The 15,177-nt window shown below is 44.0% G+C and overlaps 1 protein-coding gene across 10 annotated transcripts in view; it reads right to left on the reverse strand.

Annotated features, from left to right (window-relative positions):
• The window catches only part of MITF (melanocyte inducing transcription factor), a 136,002-nt gene continuing 120,825 nt past the window's right edge, over positions 1-15,177 (reverse strand). For 4 of the 10 annotated variants that reach the window (XM_053378219.1, XM_053378218.1, XM_053378221.1 and 1 more), the window contains 7 exons: positions 12,822-12,908; positions 11,701-11,796; positions 8,779-8,896; positions 6,663-6,737; positions 5,028-5,103; positions 3,506-3,653; positions 1-1,013 (listed from right to left, as the gene is read on the reverse strand). In XM_053378219.1, the coding sequence (XP_053234194.1) occupies positions 606-1,013; positions 3,506-3,653; positions 5,028-5,103; positions 6,663-6,737; positions 8,779-8,896; positions 11,701-11,796; positions 12,822-12,908 (1,008 nt within the window). In that variant the 3' untranslated portion in view covers positions 1-605. The remainder of the gene's footprint in view (positions 1,014-3,505; positions 3,654-5,027; positions 5,104-6,662; positions 6,738-8,778; positions 8,897-11,700; positions 11,797-12,821; positions 12,909-15,177) is intronic. The other 6 variants (XM_053378220.1, XM_053378226.1, XM_053378224.1 and 3 more) reach the window with 3 other exon arrangements.

The raw sequence follows: 15,177 nt of genomic DNA on the forward strand, positions 1-15,177 counted from the left end.
AAAAATAACCACATGCCAATGTCATTAAATATCTCTCTGTGTCTCTCCCTACTTCATTCTAGCTTGTACTTTGTTCAAGATCACCATGAGTTAATTTCTGTACAGGTGACCCGCTGACATACATATTATATTTAATGCCTTGGGAAAGATTAAATTGGATTAACAAGTACTGTATCTTTAAAAGGAGGCACTATTAAGTCAACAACAAAAAATAGTTTTACAAAGCTAGTCCTTTTTTTGGTTTCTTTACATTCTTCTCCGTTTCATTTCCACGTCAATGGGTATCATTTACAGTTATGCAGGAAGTTTCACCTTTTGTGGATCATGGACTTGGCGATCACTCTAACTCTATTGCTTTCAAGTAGACATGAGCTCACTTTGGAGCTCTTGGCGAATCTGGTTCACAGATGCAGTACAATACTTTGGAAGCATTGGTAGTTTTAAAATAAAATATACAAGTCTCTGCAAACATTAAAAAAGTCACATACACTGGGCTATTTGAAGGTTTATATTAAAAGATAGTTATTAAGAAAACAGAGCAAATTACTTAATCTACTGATCAAGAAACAAAGAAGTCCACGAAGAGCCTTTCTAATTTGCCTTCACTAGCAAGCATGGTCAGATTCCTCCATGCTCACGCTGCTCCCTCGGCTGCTTGTTTTCGACGCCCCGGGAGACAACGAGGAAAGGAGCGGGTCGGTCACCCCGACAGGAGAGAGGGTATCGTCCATCAAGATGTCTTCCAGTTTGGAGCCCATTTTCGTAGGGACAGCATAAGTGCCGGCAGCTGACTCAGTCACATCGGCCAGGCTGTCGTTGAAAGTGATGGTGCCGTCGGTAAGGTCGAGAGTGGTTGTGCAAGACAGGTCGGGGGGGTGGCGCTGCAGGACCTCTTGGCTGCAGTTGTCGACGGCGGGCTCCTGCTTGATGAGCCGGTTCACCATCTCGGGCGAGCAAAGGCCTGTGGACGGCACGATAGAGAGTCCGTGTGCTCGAGCCTGCATCTCAAGTTCCTGTGGTGGAGAACCATGCAGAACAATAAATGTGTTTGAAGAATATTTATTAATTAAGAAATGGCAACTCTGGAAATGGACACTTCCCTGCAAAATAGACCATTAAATCCATGTGTCAGGCTTCAGGGAATCTCTCCTATTCTATGTCATCCCTGTGCCGGGTTATCTGTGCTTTCTGCCTCTGAGCTTTTTGTTCTACTACTCTCAAAGCACGCCGGGTCCTGAGAAGGGTGGGTGTGTCAGGAATGCTGTCTAAAGTCACTGAGTCTGTCAGCTGTCTCTCCCCTGGTGTTTCTTCTTCTTGCTACTCTCCCAATATTTCCCAGTGTCTCTCCTCTAATCTATGACCTTCTGCAAACCACTGTTGTAATTCTATACCGTCTTCCTCTTCTCCGGAAAGTTCAGGAAGAGGGGAGGGGTCCCCACCATTCCTCCTCAGTCCAGTCCCCGACATCATGTTATGTTGAATGTATCTGCTTGTTTTAAAATACCTGTTCTGTGTGAGTGAGTGGTGGGGAGGGCAACCAGGCTGGGAACCAGACTACCACACCAACACAAAACTGTCCCTAGATGTTGATATTTGCACTAGTATTTGCAATTTTCGTTGTACAAGTTTCACTCTGCTGAAAAAGGAGCAGAAGCTTGGCTTCATTTACTTTGTAAAGGTTTGCCATGTTGCCAGTGGCTATTCGCCACTGTTGCTTACTGCTGCATTCTCTGAGCTCCACCCTACAAAGTCATGGCACAAGTGGAATGACCACACAATGCCCTCCTTCTCCTCCTCCTGTGTGCCTGCCCCCTAAATCTACACTGGATGCGGCCACAACCCTCTAGATCAGAGCTTGAGGTAGGGAGGCTTGGAGGGAGAGGAAGTTGCTTCCACAGTGACTTGGTTGGATTCAACCTTCTGCATTACTGTTTGACACGATGGCCTCAAAGTGGAGCTAATATGCACACTGTTGCCTTTTTTTTATGTTCCTGACGCTTCTGTGATACAAACGGGGGAGAAGTTCTGTTCAGTTCACATTTAAAGGCACATCTACCTAAGTCACACTTTGCAAAATGACGCACAAACCAAAAGGCAGTCATCCTTCGAAATCTTCCCTTCTCTGAATTTTGCAGTGCCATATAATGTGTACAAATGACACATAACTAGGGTAACGTGTGCCTGGATATGCATATAAACAACATACAAACATCCAGTTTATTAGAGAATCTGTTTTGCCAAAATGTGTATATATTAGGCAGAGCTGCGTACAAAAATGTGCCTATTAGGAGAAAGAGGCACAAAAAGGCTGGTGAATTTTCATGAGGGTGTGTGTGTGTGTGTGTGTGTGTGTGTGTGTGCGCTTTAAATGACCAACTGATGTGGGGGAAATGGAGAGAAACCAGAACTGACAGGTCCACCCATTCATATCCTACAGTACACTTGTTATGCTCTCCTGCATTTTAGCCCATTCTGATCTCTAGGTAGAAGGATGAGCCTAAGCATGTTTAATATATAAACAAAATGTAAATAAATAATCCGAGACCTTCTTTACCATTCAGGTATAGGGAAGTACACATTGCTTCCCACACTTGCACTTCTGGAGCACTGTCGCAGAGAATGAGGCCATGACTTCTGTCTCCTTGGTTACAGAACACAGTGCATGTGAGAGGAAGTGGGAATGAGGGAAACGCCCCTTCACTGAAGTTGCTCTCTTCCCCTGAGCCACAGTTCTATCTAAACCCTTTTAGATCTCTTTATTTTATGAAATCATTCAGCGGGGCAACTTTTCCCTGCAAGGATTCTGCTTTATGTGTTGGTGGTTTATTAAGATGTTCTGTATCTGTAATGTAGTGCCCTCCAGATGCTGTTGAACTCCAACCCCGATAGGTGCCGGGTCGCTGGAGCCCTGGGTGCCTGAGCACCCACAAAATCCCCCCCCCATTAAGGGGCTGGGCACCCACAAAGCCCGTGGCCCCAGACACCCGCGGCCAAACTGGCGCTCTTGCCAACCCCCATCATTCCAGACCACAGGCCATGCTGGTTGGGGTAGTTGAATAAGGTGTGAGGAAATTTTAGGGCTGGTCCTGAATACTGTATCCGTTTAGAAAGCACATATTCTGCCTACTGGAAACTATTTCCATGTTGCCTTGCTGACTGCACCTGGATGGTCATATCTTGTCTTAACCATGCAAGATGTGCATAAGCCTTTGTGGCTCAACCCCTGGTTTGTTCTGAAAGTGGTGACCATCGTTTCCAGTTTGGACGAAACAGGAAACTATGGTTAATTGAAACGTCTTCATTTCATTCTGCTGTGTCACAATGGGAGAGGAGAAAGAGATGGATGCACAAGCAAAAGGCTCATCCTACATTGCCTGAAATATGATCATTTGAATGTAGTTCTTATGATTGCTGTTTCAGGGCAGACTAATATTAAGGGAGCAATCTGGAAAACACACACACACACATCTGAAGTGCCATTATATTTATGCATTAATCAGCAAACCTGTATTCTGAGCAAAAGGTGCCTGTTGGCATGTTCCAGTTTCTTTTGTCTGTTCTCTAGTTCTTTTGTACGTTGCTGTTCTCTTTGCAACTTGCGGATGTAGTCCACAGAGGCCTTTAAAATAGTTCCCTTATTCCAACGCATGTCCCTGCAAGATGGAATGTGAATAATCAAATCTGTAAAGAAGCAGCATTGAGGGGATGGCAGGGGGAGACATTTGTAATACTGAAAATGCATTTACATTAATATGCTCCATTTTAGTGTAATCCATCTTTTTTTTTTTAAAAAAGTGAGGATTTAATAGGTTTGCACTCAAACAACATAATAACAAAGCCTACTTTTTTGGTTTTTGCTGGGAAGCGGGGCTAATCAATGGTTTCTCATAGGAAAGTCGCTTTCTGTTCTTTTAGGCAGACCTACATTGCTTTTGAAGGGACACGGTTGGCGCTGTGGGTTAAACCACAGAGCCTAGGACTTGCCGATCAGAAGGTCGGCGGTTTGAATCCCTGCGACGGGGTGAGCTCCCGTTGCTCAGTCCCTGCTCCTGCCAACCTAGCAGTTCGAAAGCAGCCAAAGTGAAAGTAGATAAATAGGTATTGCTCCAGCGGGAAGGTAAACAGCGTTTTCATGCGCTGCTCTAGTTCGTCAGAAGCGGCTTAGTCATGCTGGCCACATGACCCGGAAGCGCCGCAACCCCAGAGTCGGTCATAACTGGACCCAACGGTCAGGGGTTCCTTTACCTTACCTTTACATTGCTTTTATGCTTGGTATGTAAAGCAGCAGCAGGCAATGGTATTCAACTAACTCAGAGTAGACCCACTGAAACTAATGAACATGGTTTAAGGAGCCATCCTAGGTATAGGAAGCCAGTGTAATTTATGCCAGTTAAAGTTAAGCCAGCAGATCCAAACTCCATTCAGGAGCAGTGCTGCTGCCAGTTGAGCCCACCAAAGCCTGGCAGAAGGAAAGCAAGAATTTAAAACAGAGTTTGACTTACACCACCCTTTTTCCAGGGGAGAACTTCTGCCAAGTTAGGATCCAACCTAAGCCCCCCTGCCCCTGCCCTGCAATGCCCATTTTTCAGGGCTCACGGCAGCATAAAGGCCACTAGCCTGGCTGTGCAGGGATGAGCCAAGGTGAGCATAACTTGGCTGCACTGGGAGTTGGTCGGCTGAGCAGGAAATCCAATGCATATTAACTTGCTTATCCTGGTGAATCTCAGCTTTGGACTAAGTTAGTTTCATTAATTTCAATAGCTCTACTCTGAGCAAAACTTTGACTACTATCCACTATTTTGTTGGGTGGCTGATGTTGCCTTTCCCTGTAAGTTTTGAGGAACCCAGGTTATGTTTATTAGTTAAACATGTTCATAGAACTGGCAATGCAGTTGGATTAAATGCAGCTGGATTAAATGCCCTATGTCACAACAGTATTCCAGAGCTTAAGGAACACCCACTAATTTCTCAAAAGAATTTCACCCCTTGCATTTGATAACCCGTTCTAGGACATTGACAGTACTTACGGGTCGTTCGACTTGGGTATCAAAGTGCCAAGTTCTTTTATACGATCGTTAATATTGAATCGTCGTCTTCGTTCAACTTTTAAGGAATCAACACAAATTAGTAATCAACAACAGTGCAAAAGGTAACATAATTGTCAAAAGCATCTTGCAAAATAGAACTGCAGATATAAGAATTTTACTTAAGTAGAAATGGGATATAGAGATGCATTGATTAAGGAGCAAGAAGGAAGGAAGAAACCTCATTCTGCTCTTTTTTTAATTGCCACAAAAGTCTGAGGCCACATCTGTTTTCCAAGCATATCATCCAACTCCCCCATTGAAAGTTAGTGGAAAGTTCTGCTGATTAATCTGAGCGACCCAGGAAGGGTATTGGAGGAAATCTTTTAGAACTTAGTAGCACATGGTTATTATCCTTTACTGGGTTTTAATCTATGACTAAAGATGAACAAGACTAATCTTGTTTTGCTTTGGCCACATACGCAATGTTTTCCTAAACCACAGACCCTCTTTTCTGGTAAGATTACACATCCCCAAGCATTGTCCAAATTCAAACTTGGTCCTATCAAATTCTGTTTTCCCAGTCAGGAGGTTGGTGTCCATTCCATGAATGGAAGGGTTGTTTCCATTCCTAGAAATGACTGAGATCCAGCAGAGGCTCCCACATGAGGACCGGAGGATGCAGTTCATTGATAATCCCTTCCCTCTATAGTGCCCCATAGCCCCTCCTATAATGTTACTGAGAATTCCCAGAGAGGCACAGGATGCAGGGGGAGGGCAGAAAACATATTTTATTCCATCTTCCCGCAGAAGCCTCCTATGAGTGGAAATCGGAGGAATTATTGATCCAAGCTCAGGTCTGTTCACACATTTTGATATGGTTTTTGAGCTGAGAACTGTGTTGGGACATTTGGGAAGTAGAAGCACCAGTGGTTTGCCAGGGTCTGATTTGCACACTGATCTGTGAGGTTAGTTTGCATCCAAATTGTTCAAGGATCTCTAGGTAGCATCTAAGGCAGCATTTCTCAACCTGTGGGTTCCCAGATGTTGTTGAACTACAACTCCCATCACCCCTAGCTAGCAAGGCCAGAGCTCAGGGATGATGGGAGTTGTAGTCAAGCAACATCTGGGGACCCACAGGTTGAGAACCGCTGATTCTAAGGCTTCTGTGACTTGCATTTGAAGATCCTTCAGAATTACATCGTCTTCAGCAAGGCACTTGGCTGACCAAAAATTGTGTGAAGTACAAGCCACTGGAATTTCAACTGCACAAGCATTGCAGAAATGGGTGAGTTTTGCTTCTAGATGGGGGCCTAATCTGCAAAGAGTTTTGGTTATTTTAATCTTACTCGATTTTCCCTGGAAAGGGAAAATCCAAATGAATGTAGGGGAGAATAGAGGCAGGAATGTCATGTTGCTGCTGCAAAAAACAAAACCAAACCAACAACACAAAAAACCCTGCATGGCTGATGATCACTGTTCTTACAATATACACTCATCTGGAAGTACCCAGGAATTAAGGGGGAATATTTAACCTATTTCAATATGGACTGTGTGGTAAAAGTAATTCCAGAACATTATGTGTGAATATTAAACCATCATTTTCACAAATTAAATAATGAGAAACAAGAAACTTACTCAAATTGTGATTGTCTTTCTTTTGTCTCTCTTTGGCCAGCGCTCTCGCCTCTGACTCTGTTGGAAATACACATGCTATGCATGTTAACGAAGTAATTAGAATTAGAGATATGTAAGAAAGGCAGCGCTAAGCCAAGAAAACATTCACACATTTCACATGCACTTCTTGCATGCAGCATTAGCACAAGACCCTTGCAATGCTTCTTGTTTAATATCACAGCATATTATCACGCAGTACTATTTAGTACGCCCCATCCTAAATACTGGTGCAGGCTGGAAGATTAACAAGTTTGGAACATAAACTTTCAGGGCCAGGCACATGGCTACTAGTCGTTGATGAATAAGTTTTCCAAGTGGGCAAGGTATTGAAGCAACATTTTCCCTTTAGACAGCAGTGAAACCAGGGATATTAAAACTCTTGTCCTTTTCCATGGAAGCCATTGCTTTCTGCAGTGAAATAAAGCCAACATCTCTTGCGCCTAAATATGAAAACCAAACTAGAAAGGGCTACGTATGCAGGAGTTAACAAGTTTATGAAGGTCAGGCACACAAAATGTATAGTACATCTTTTGTGTAGGCCACTTTTAGTTTACGTTCCAAGTTAGGGCAATACAGGGCCTTTTATTATAAAAAACAAAATAATGAACAAAAGCAGCATCTTCCTTGCTGATGCTGCATACAACACAATGGTGCATTATCTTTGCCTGCTGCGAGTCTTGTTATTTTTCCTTCGTCAAATAAAACAGGCAAAGGGTAGACATTATGGAAGCGCTGCTCTGCACTCATGACTTGTCCCATCCATTCATAGATGCAACTGCAGCTCGGTACAATGTGACTAGTACAATGAACTTTCTGAGAGAACTTGACATTTCACGTTTCAACACAGGATCATTTATTTTCAGAGTACACTATGTGAACTGCTTCGGGATACGGTCTAACCTTGAGCAACTTAAAAGATTATTTTAAAAGGCAAGCGTCTAACCGCCCATTTGCCATGGATCTGACCAGCACCGTCTTCACAGATTCAATGATCTACAATCATCGAGTCTTTCCACCACTATGTAGTATGAATGGCAGAAGTAAGAATGGCAACCATTAAGGCCAGCCATAGTGAGCCCAACAACAAAATAAGTTTTATTGTCAAAGTTTCTCCTTATTCCCTTAATTCCTGCCCGCCCCCCAATGTATGCTTGCTCGATTTCCTTCTCCTTGACTGTGCTCGCTGCATCTCCACTGCAATTACAGTGGTACTTCGGGTTACATATGCTTCAGGTTACATACGCTTCAGGTTACAGACTCCGCTAACCCAGAAATAGTACCTCGAGTTAAGAACTTTGCTTCAGGATGAGAACAGAAATCGTGCTCCGGCAGCGTGGCAGCAGCAGGAGGCCCCATTAGCTAAAGTGGTGCTTCAGGTTAAGAACAGTTTCAGGTTAAGAACGGACCTCCTGAACGAATTAAGTACTTAACCCGAGGTACCACTGTACACTTTTGTGGCAGATTGGTAGATGGCACCCTAAGTGTCCACTGTCTGTTACACAGCATCCTGAGATGCTTTGTACTTCGATACCCTAAAATAAAATGACATGCTTGCAACGCTGGTCTTTTCTCCTTTGAAATATACATCATGCAGCAGCCCAATTCTTTTCCATCGCAACCAATGTTCTTCTTAAAAGCTGGAATCCGCAGCTTATAGACATCTGCATCCTTCCGGTGCTTCATACATTATGGATTAAAAATGTGCCCAATGTGTATACTCAAAGCACCAACTGACTTGAAGCACTTTTAACACCTAGGAAAAGGATGCCGAGCTGTCCGGTCCAGCAGGGTTTTGATTTGGAAAGGGCTGTAGCTCAGGGGCAGAACATTTGCTTTCCGTGCAGGCGGCTCAATAAATGGGATCTCCAGGTGAGGGTAGAAAACACGGAAACTTTGGAGAGCTGTTGCCAGTCAGAGTAGGCCATACTGAGCAAGGTAAACCACTGGCCTGGTTCAGCATCCAATGTTCCTGGTATAAATGTATTACCGGTAATTTATAGGTTCAGCAGAATTCTTAAGTTCCTAGGAACACCTTTATCAGAAAATGCACATTTTGAAACATACTGTTCTAAGTTACCTGTGAGTTCCCTTTTTATATTAGGAAGGTTGGCAGGACAAGAGTTGCTGATGTTGAGTCCAGGGGGAGGCATGCCTTGATTGCCATAGAGGTCCACAAGATTGCCGGAGACAGGTAACTGGGGGAGACAACGGAGGGTACGGATTATTTCTAGTGTCCCATACGAGACCCTTGGATGCAGAAAGCTGAAGCAAAATGACGGCTAACACTTTTTGCACTGTTGGCCACTTGCTAAGGCAATTCTGCACAGGACACATACCAGGGCCGGCCCTCCCATGAGACAAGACGAGGCAACCAGCTCAGGTGGCAGGGTCCATAGGGGCAGCAGATCCCCATGCAGATCTTCATTCCCCTCCTTGTTTCTGATGTAGAACTTCAATCGCCTATTCTTCCCTAGTGGGTGCCACTTTGTGATTTGCCTCAGGTGACAAAACATTTTGGGCCAGCCCTGATCCATACTACGTATGGATAAGGAGATACCGGCTGCATGCTCAGAAACAGCAGCTGGTTCAGATCACAGCTTAAGAGTGGGCTGCTCAGAGTGCAAACTTCACTGGTTCCCCTTGGGTTTCTGGGCACAATTCAATGTGCTGTGTTTGTTCTATAAAGGTCTAGATGGTTCTAAGTGGCTTGAGGCACAGGGGTCACATTCATGGGGCTTTTTCAGATAAGGAAGTGCAATGAAAGGAAAAACACCCACACCACCTACAGCCTCTTCTCAAGAATAAGGCAAGCTTGAGCATGCACCCACCGAAATTGTAAAGGTGGGTGCCCAAAGAAAGGGACAGGGGGAATAGAAGCAAATTTTGGAGGAGAATTAATTTTCCCAGAAATTGGAAGGCAGGTTCCAGCAAACCACTAGTTAAACTTATCCACAGTTTAGGTTTCTGGCATAACACTAAACCATGGTTAATCAAAAACAGAAGTGAAAGTTTCCAATTTCCATTCACCCAAGAGTGCCAACTTGAATAAAATATTGGAGGAAGAGACAGGCAAGCCCCACCCTGAATAATTGATCACACAATGTGGTACACGCACACCACTTCAATGGCAATGTCCATCATCTTTGGGGGATGGCCCCCTCATATTTTATTGGGGTGGACAAAGCCCACTCAGTCCCTAAGGGTTGGCTCCTATGCAGCCCCCCCATACACACACTTTGTCTGGTTCCAATCATGAAAAAACATGGTTTAATGTGATGTCTCCGTGCAGCCACTTGTGACCTTAAATGAGATTTATGACAGAGATGAAGGGCCAGTGCAGAAGTATATAATGCTCACATTTCATGCTCCTAATGTAAATGGCACTTTAATGATCTCTGTAGATGCTTGCGTAGCAACTGAGCACAGCTTGCAATGTAACAAACAGGGGCTAAACCTTTGCTGCAAAACAACAGAATCTTTGTTCTCTCTCTGAGTGTAGAACTATTTATAGGCTGCAGGCAAGCTACTTCCTCTGCAGGGATTTTGCATACCTCCTGTTTAGGAGCCCAGACATCTTACCACTGCAAATGTTAAGATTGAGAATGCAAACAACTTTTAGGGAAAGGCACTGCATTTCCGAAGCAAGGTTAACTTATACTGGATATTACAACTTGTTTCAGGCAAAACACTGCATGAATTGTGGCTGTGTGTTTCTAGAGGATGAAACATACTAAGACTTGGCGTTACTCTTGAATCCAGTCCCTTCTACTTATTGCACACAGGGCCAGTATTCCTAGTCAATAGCTCATCAAGGCCTGTCCTAGGTATTGTTTCAACTACCATTTTGTGGGTAGGAAAACAGAAGGAACACATAAAACTGCTTAACTACAACTACTTCTCTCATTTGCATGTTGATAGCGGTGAAACGGTTGGGAAATGCCTAATCCAATGCTTTTCTTCACCCAAATCCAGAGGCAGTGCCTTGTCAAAATCCTTTCCAAAAATAACAATATTTCCAAAAGAGCACCTTTCCAAAATAACAGGGAAAGGGGGAAGCCACAGATTTCAATGATGTGTCTAGAAACTCATTCTAGACACTGGCCCTATGATCAGAGTGTCAAGAGAGTCACTAGAATTCTAGCAAATATATAAATATTGTTATGAAAATGGGGAGGAGCAGGCTCACCACAATCTCTAGGGTCAGAGCTGAAATTTGAGCAAACTCATAAATTCATGAAGCAAGCAAAGGCTGGCTAATTAAAACTAAGCCAAGTGCTGTTGCATTCCGTTTAGGATCAGAAAGCCCAGGCATCTTCACATAGCTAGCCAGGGATAAGCCAATTCATTAACATGACAAAAGGGGTGGGTGGCCTTTTAAGAGAAATCCACTGGTCTGGGCAGACAGAGGTTGCCAAGGTGTTGGGGGGGTGCTGTTGGAGGTGACAGGAAAAGAGTGTTTTTAGCAAGGTGTGCTAGGAAGAAGGAAGAGTGGGAGGACAAAGAGAGAACCATCTTAGCAGACTGGGTGAAGGGAGGGTGCAAAAGATGCCTTGGGCTGCAGGGGTGCACAGCTGTGGAGAACAAGCCCCTCTTGAGATGGCCATCCAAACTCAGGTGTAAACATGCAAATAAATTCTATTTCTTAAAGCTACAACAGTCTCCACTGTGTCTTGAGTTTCAAAGAAACAGAGACCCTGGGTCAACGCCAGGAACCCCCTGGAATCTTGCTACCGATCAGCGGAGGGGTAGGGGCTCCCAACTTTTGCAACAATATGGTTGCTTGCAAAAAACATGCATTGTTCTTTATTTTAGATTAGATTGAATTACTGATTACTATTTCGGCTGGGGAAGGCAGCTGGTTAAAACATGCCACATTTAAACAAACAAATAAACTCAACTTTCATCCTTACCCGCACCCTGAAATAGAGGTGCTGAATAATACAACAGCAAAACAAACAAACAAACACCCCACCAAAACACAGAATATAAACACAAGTACCGTATTTGCTATTTGTAGGGCAGGATCCATTAAACCAAAGATTTCTTCATTATAACTTGACTCCAAACTGATAATGTCGTCAATTACATCATCCATCTATAATGGAAAGGTGAGACATGTAAGAAATAGGAACTATGTTCAAGAGGAGGCATACTGATCTACCAATGTGAAGAGAGAAACACTAGCCAGCAAGATGCCCAGAACTTTAGCTGCTCCCAATTTAGTGGCTAGAGCATTAATTGCATAACTGGTGGGAGTGTAGGGGTGGGTGGGGAGGAAGAGCTACAAGGAAGGGAGAACTGTACCCTCAAGTTCAGAGTCAAAACCACATGCACCGTTTTCTCCTTGTCCTTTTAAAATAGAGTAGCAGAAGGAACAAGCCCCTTGTACCAAAAGGTATATTAGTGAAATACTACAGGCATTCCTGGATGTGACACTAAATACTGAAGTCAAGGAGGGGATATTTCAGTCATTAACACAGTAACAGTAACAAAACCCAAGAGTGACACTGATGGTTTGTCTGGCAGGAAGCCTTAGCCAATTCGCAGCCAGTTCTGCGATACGTATGGTCCGTGCTTTATGCTTGATTGCAACAGTTGCATTTCACACTTTTAGGTGTACATTAAAAAAAGAGAGTCTGGAATGGACACTGTTATTTCTGATTGCAAGGAGGCTTTGTATCTCCTCTTAGCAAAATGGGAAAACCATCCTTTTTCCTGCTCCTCTGTCAACTAGTAAAGGTAAAGGACCTCTGGACGGTTAAGTCCAGTCAAAGGAGACTATGGGCGCGGCGCTCATCTCACTTCAGACCGAGGAAGCCGGCGTTTGTCCACAGATAGCTTTCCAGGTCATGCAGCCAGGATGATTAAGCCGCTTCTAGCGCAATGGAACACCATGACGAGTGCCAGGGCACACGGAAACACTGTTTACCTTCCCGCCACAGCGGTATCTATTTATCTACTTGCACTAGCGTGCTTTCGAACTGCTGGTTGGCAGAAGCTGGGACAGAGCAATGGGAGCTCACCACCGCAGAGCAGAACCGCCAACCTTCTGATCGGCAAGCCCAAGGGGCTCAGTGGTTTAGGCCACAGCGCCACCCGCGTCCCTTTGTCAACTAGTACCTGCATGCAAGATGCTCGAGAATGTGTGTTGAGAGTCTGGCATTCATTCTCCACCCTGTTGCTTTGCTCTTCAAATTTATAAAAGCCCTGTAAACATGAAAAATGAGAAATATAAGGAAAATAGGGTAGACATGTGTGGGGGTTTACAGTTAAGGCATAGCTGTCAACGTTTCCCTTATTCCGAATAGGATTCCTAGTAAGAAAAGGGAAAAGTTGACAGCTATGAGTTAAGGGGGTCGGTCTTCCTTAGAATGGCTGGTGTCGTGAACATACCAAATGCCAAATAACTAGAGAACTTTGAACCACAGTTTAAAATAACTAGGTAGGCCAGGCCCATCCAGGCTCACCCTGAATGCCAATTCTGCAATTGACTTGACATATAGCAGCTATTCCCATTCTCTGTACCAATTACGTGTTGAATGCATTACAGCTATGTGGAAATGGACTAATATGCACAGCCCTAAATGTGACATGAAGGCTGGCAACATCAACCCCGCCATATGGGAATCCCTTGCAGACGACCGTAGTTCCTGGAGACAGACAGTCAGGTTGTGCATCCACAGCAGTGACTAGTGGAGGAATGACTGCTGGGAGGAGTGCAGTGAGAAGAAACTCCATGGTGCATCTGTAGTAGCACAACTGGATGCCTTTATATGTCCCAGCTGCAACAAAATATGTCTCTCTTGTATCGGTCTCTACAGCCACAGCAGGCGCTGTGACCTTCCAACAGTTAGACCTCGCCTACAAAGGTACACTCCTCCATTGTCTCCAGAGACGGAAGGATGTCAACAATGTGACCCAATGGAAGTTTTGTCGTTTAAGACCATTCATCTAAATTCCAAACTAGGTGCTCATTTTGACTGCAGCTTCTGCTAAGTTTCTCCTTTATGCACCCATTGATTCCTTGCATTGTTAACAAGGAATCCTAAGAGCAAATATTCTTCCCCCCGCCCCAAAATGTAATGAAATCCCACAACATCTACCTTTTCTTCCACAATATAACTCAGGTATACGCTAATATGCACAAGTGCAGAGACAGATAATAGGAAGTACTTATTCATGCAGCTTATAGTTAAGCTATGGAACTTGCTCCCATTATGGGAATCCCATAGGAGGCAGCAACAGCCACCAGCCATGTTGGCTTTCAGTCCTGTTCTTGACTTTCCAAGCCTTATTTAGCTTCATACCAAGTTATTCAAAGGGCTGCCACAGACTGAAGATCAACTAGGGAGACAGAAAGGCTGACAGGCAGGAGGAATCGGGCCTTTTCCATGGTGGCCCCACCATTGTGAAACTCACTGCCCTAAGAAAGAGGATTGGCCCCTTCCATGCTATCATTTAAAAGGTAAAGGTAAATGACCCCTGACAGCTAAGTCCAGTCGCAGACAACTCTGGGGATGCGGCGCTCATCTCGCTTTACTGGCTGAGGGAACCGGCGTACAGCTTCTGGGTCATGTGGCCAGCAGGACTAAGCCACTTCTGGTGATCCAGAACAGTGCACGGAAACGGCGTTTACCTTCCCACCGGAGCAGTACTTATTTATCTACTTGCATTATTACATGCTTTCGAACTGCTAGGTGGGCAGGAGTTGGGACCGAGCAATGGGAACTCACTCTGTCGCGGGGATTCGAACCGCCTACCTTCTGATCGGCAAGCCCTAGGCTCAGTGGTTTAGACCACAGTGCCACCCGCGTCCCTATGCTATCATTTAGGTGGGCTCTAAAAAATTTTTTTGTTCACATAGGGGCTTCTGTTTTGGTGCAGCAGTGAGTGGGTGATGGAACTGGATTACAGAAAGTGAAATGTGTTTTGCTGCTTCTGTTATTAATGGTGTGTCATTTGAGACGTTATAAGGTTTTTAAAATGTTTGTATATTAAAATATTTGGATCAGTGGCATATAGATCCATTAAATGAAAACGATAATACAGGGAAGCAATGTTAAATATGCAAGCAGTCATTAGTACAGAAGGTTGGCAACAATAGGGTATTTAAAACAGATTTTAATAGTTAAAACCAATGGGTGTGTAAATAGTGGAATGGTTGGCCATACCAAGCAGCAAGTTAAGGAATATATGGCAGTCCACATAGACACTGGAGCATTAGTGGGTAATTATCATGAAATTACAATGCTGGGTCACCTAATGAAACTAACAACCAGACAATTTGGCAAAGGCAGAAAAATGTATATAATTTACTGAAAACATTTATATGTTTTTCATCAAGATAGATTCCAGAGTGGTTTGCAAGCATCAAAACTATAATAACCATATGCAAAATACTTTGGCATATCATAATTAACTTACAGAATTTGCCATTATAAGATGCAGAAATTACCATTGGCTTAGTTTGCTCCAA

This window comes from Podarcis raffonei, chromosome 2 (assembly GCF_027172205.1).
Source record: "Podarcis raffonei isolate rPodRaf1 chromosome 2, rPodRaf1.pri, whole genome shotgun sequence".
NCBI classification, from domain to species: Eukaryota; Metazoa; Chordata; class Lepidosauria; order Squamata; family Lacertidae; genus Podarcis; species Podarcis raffonei.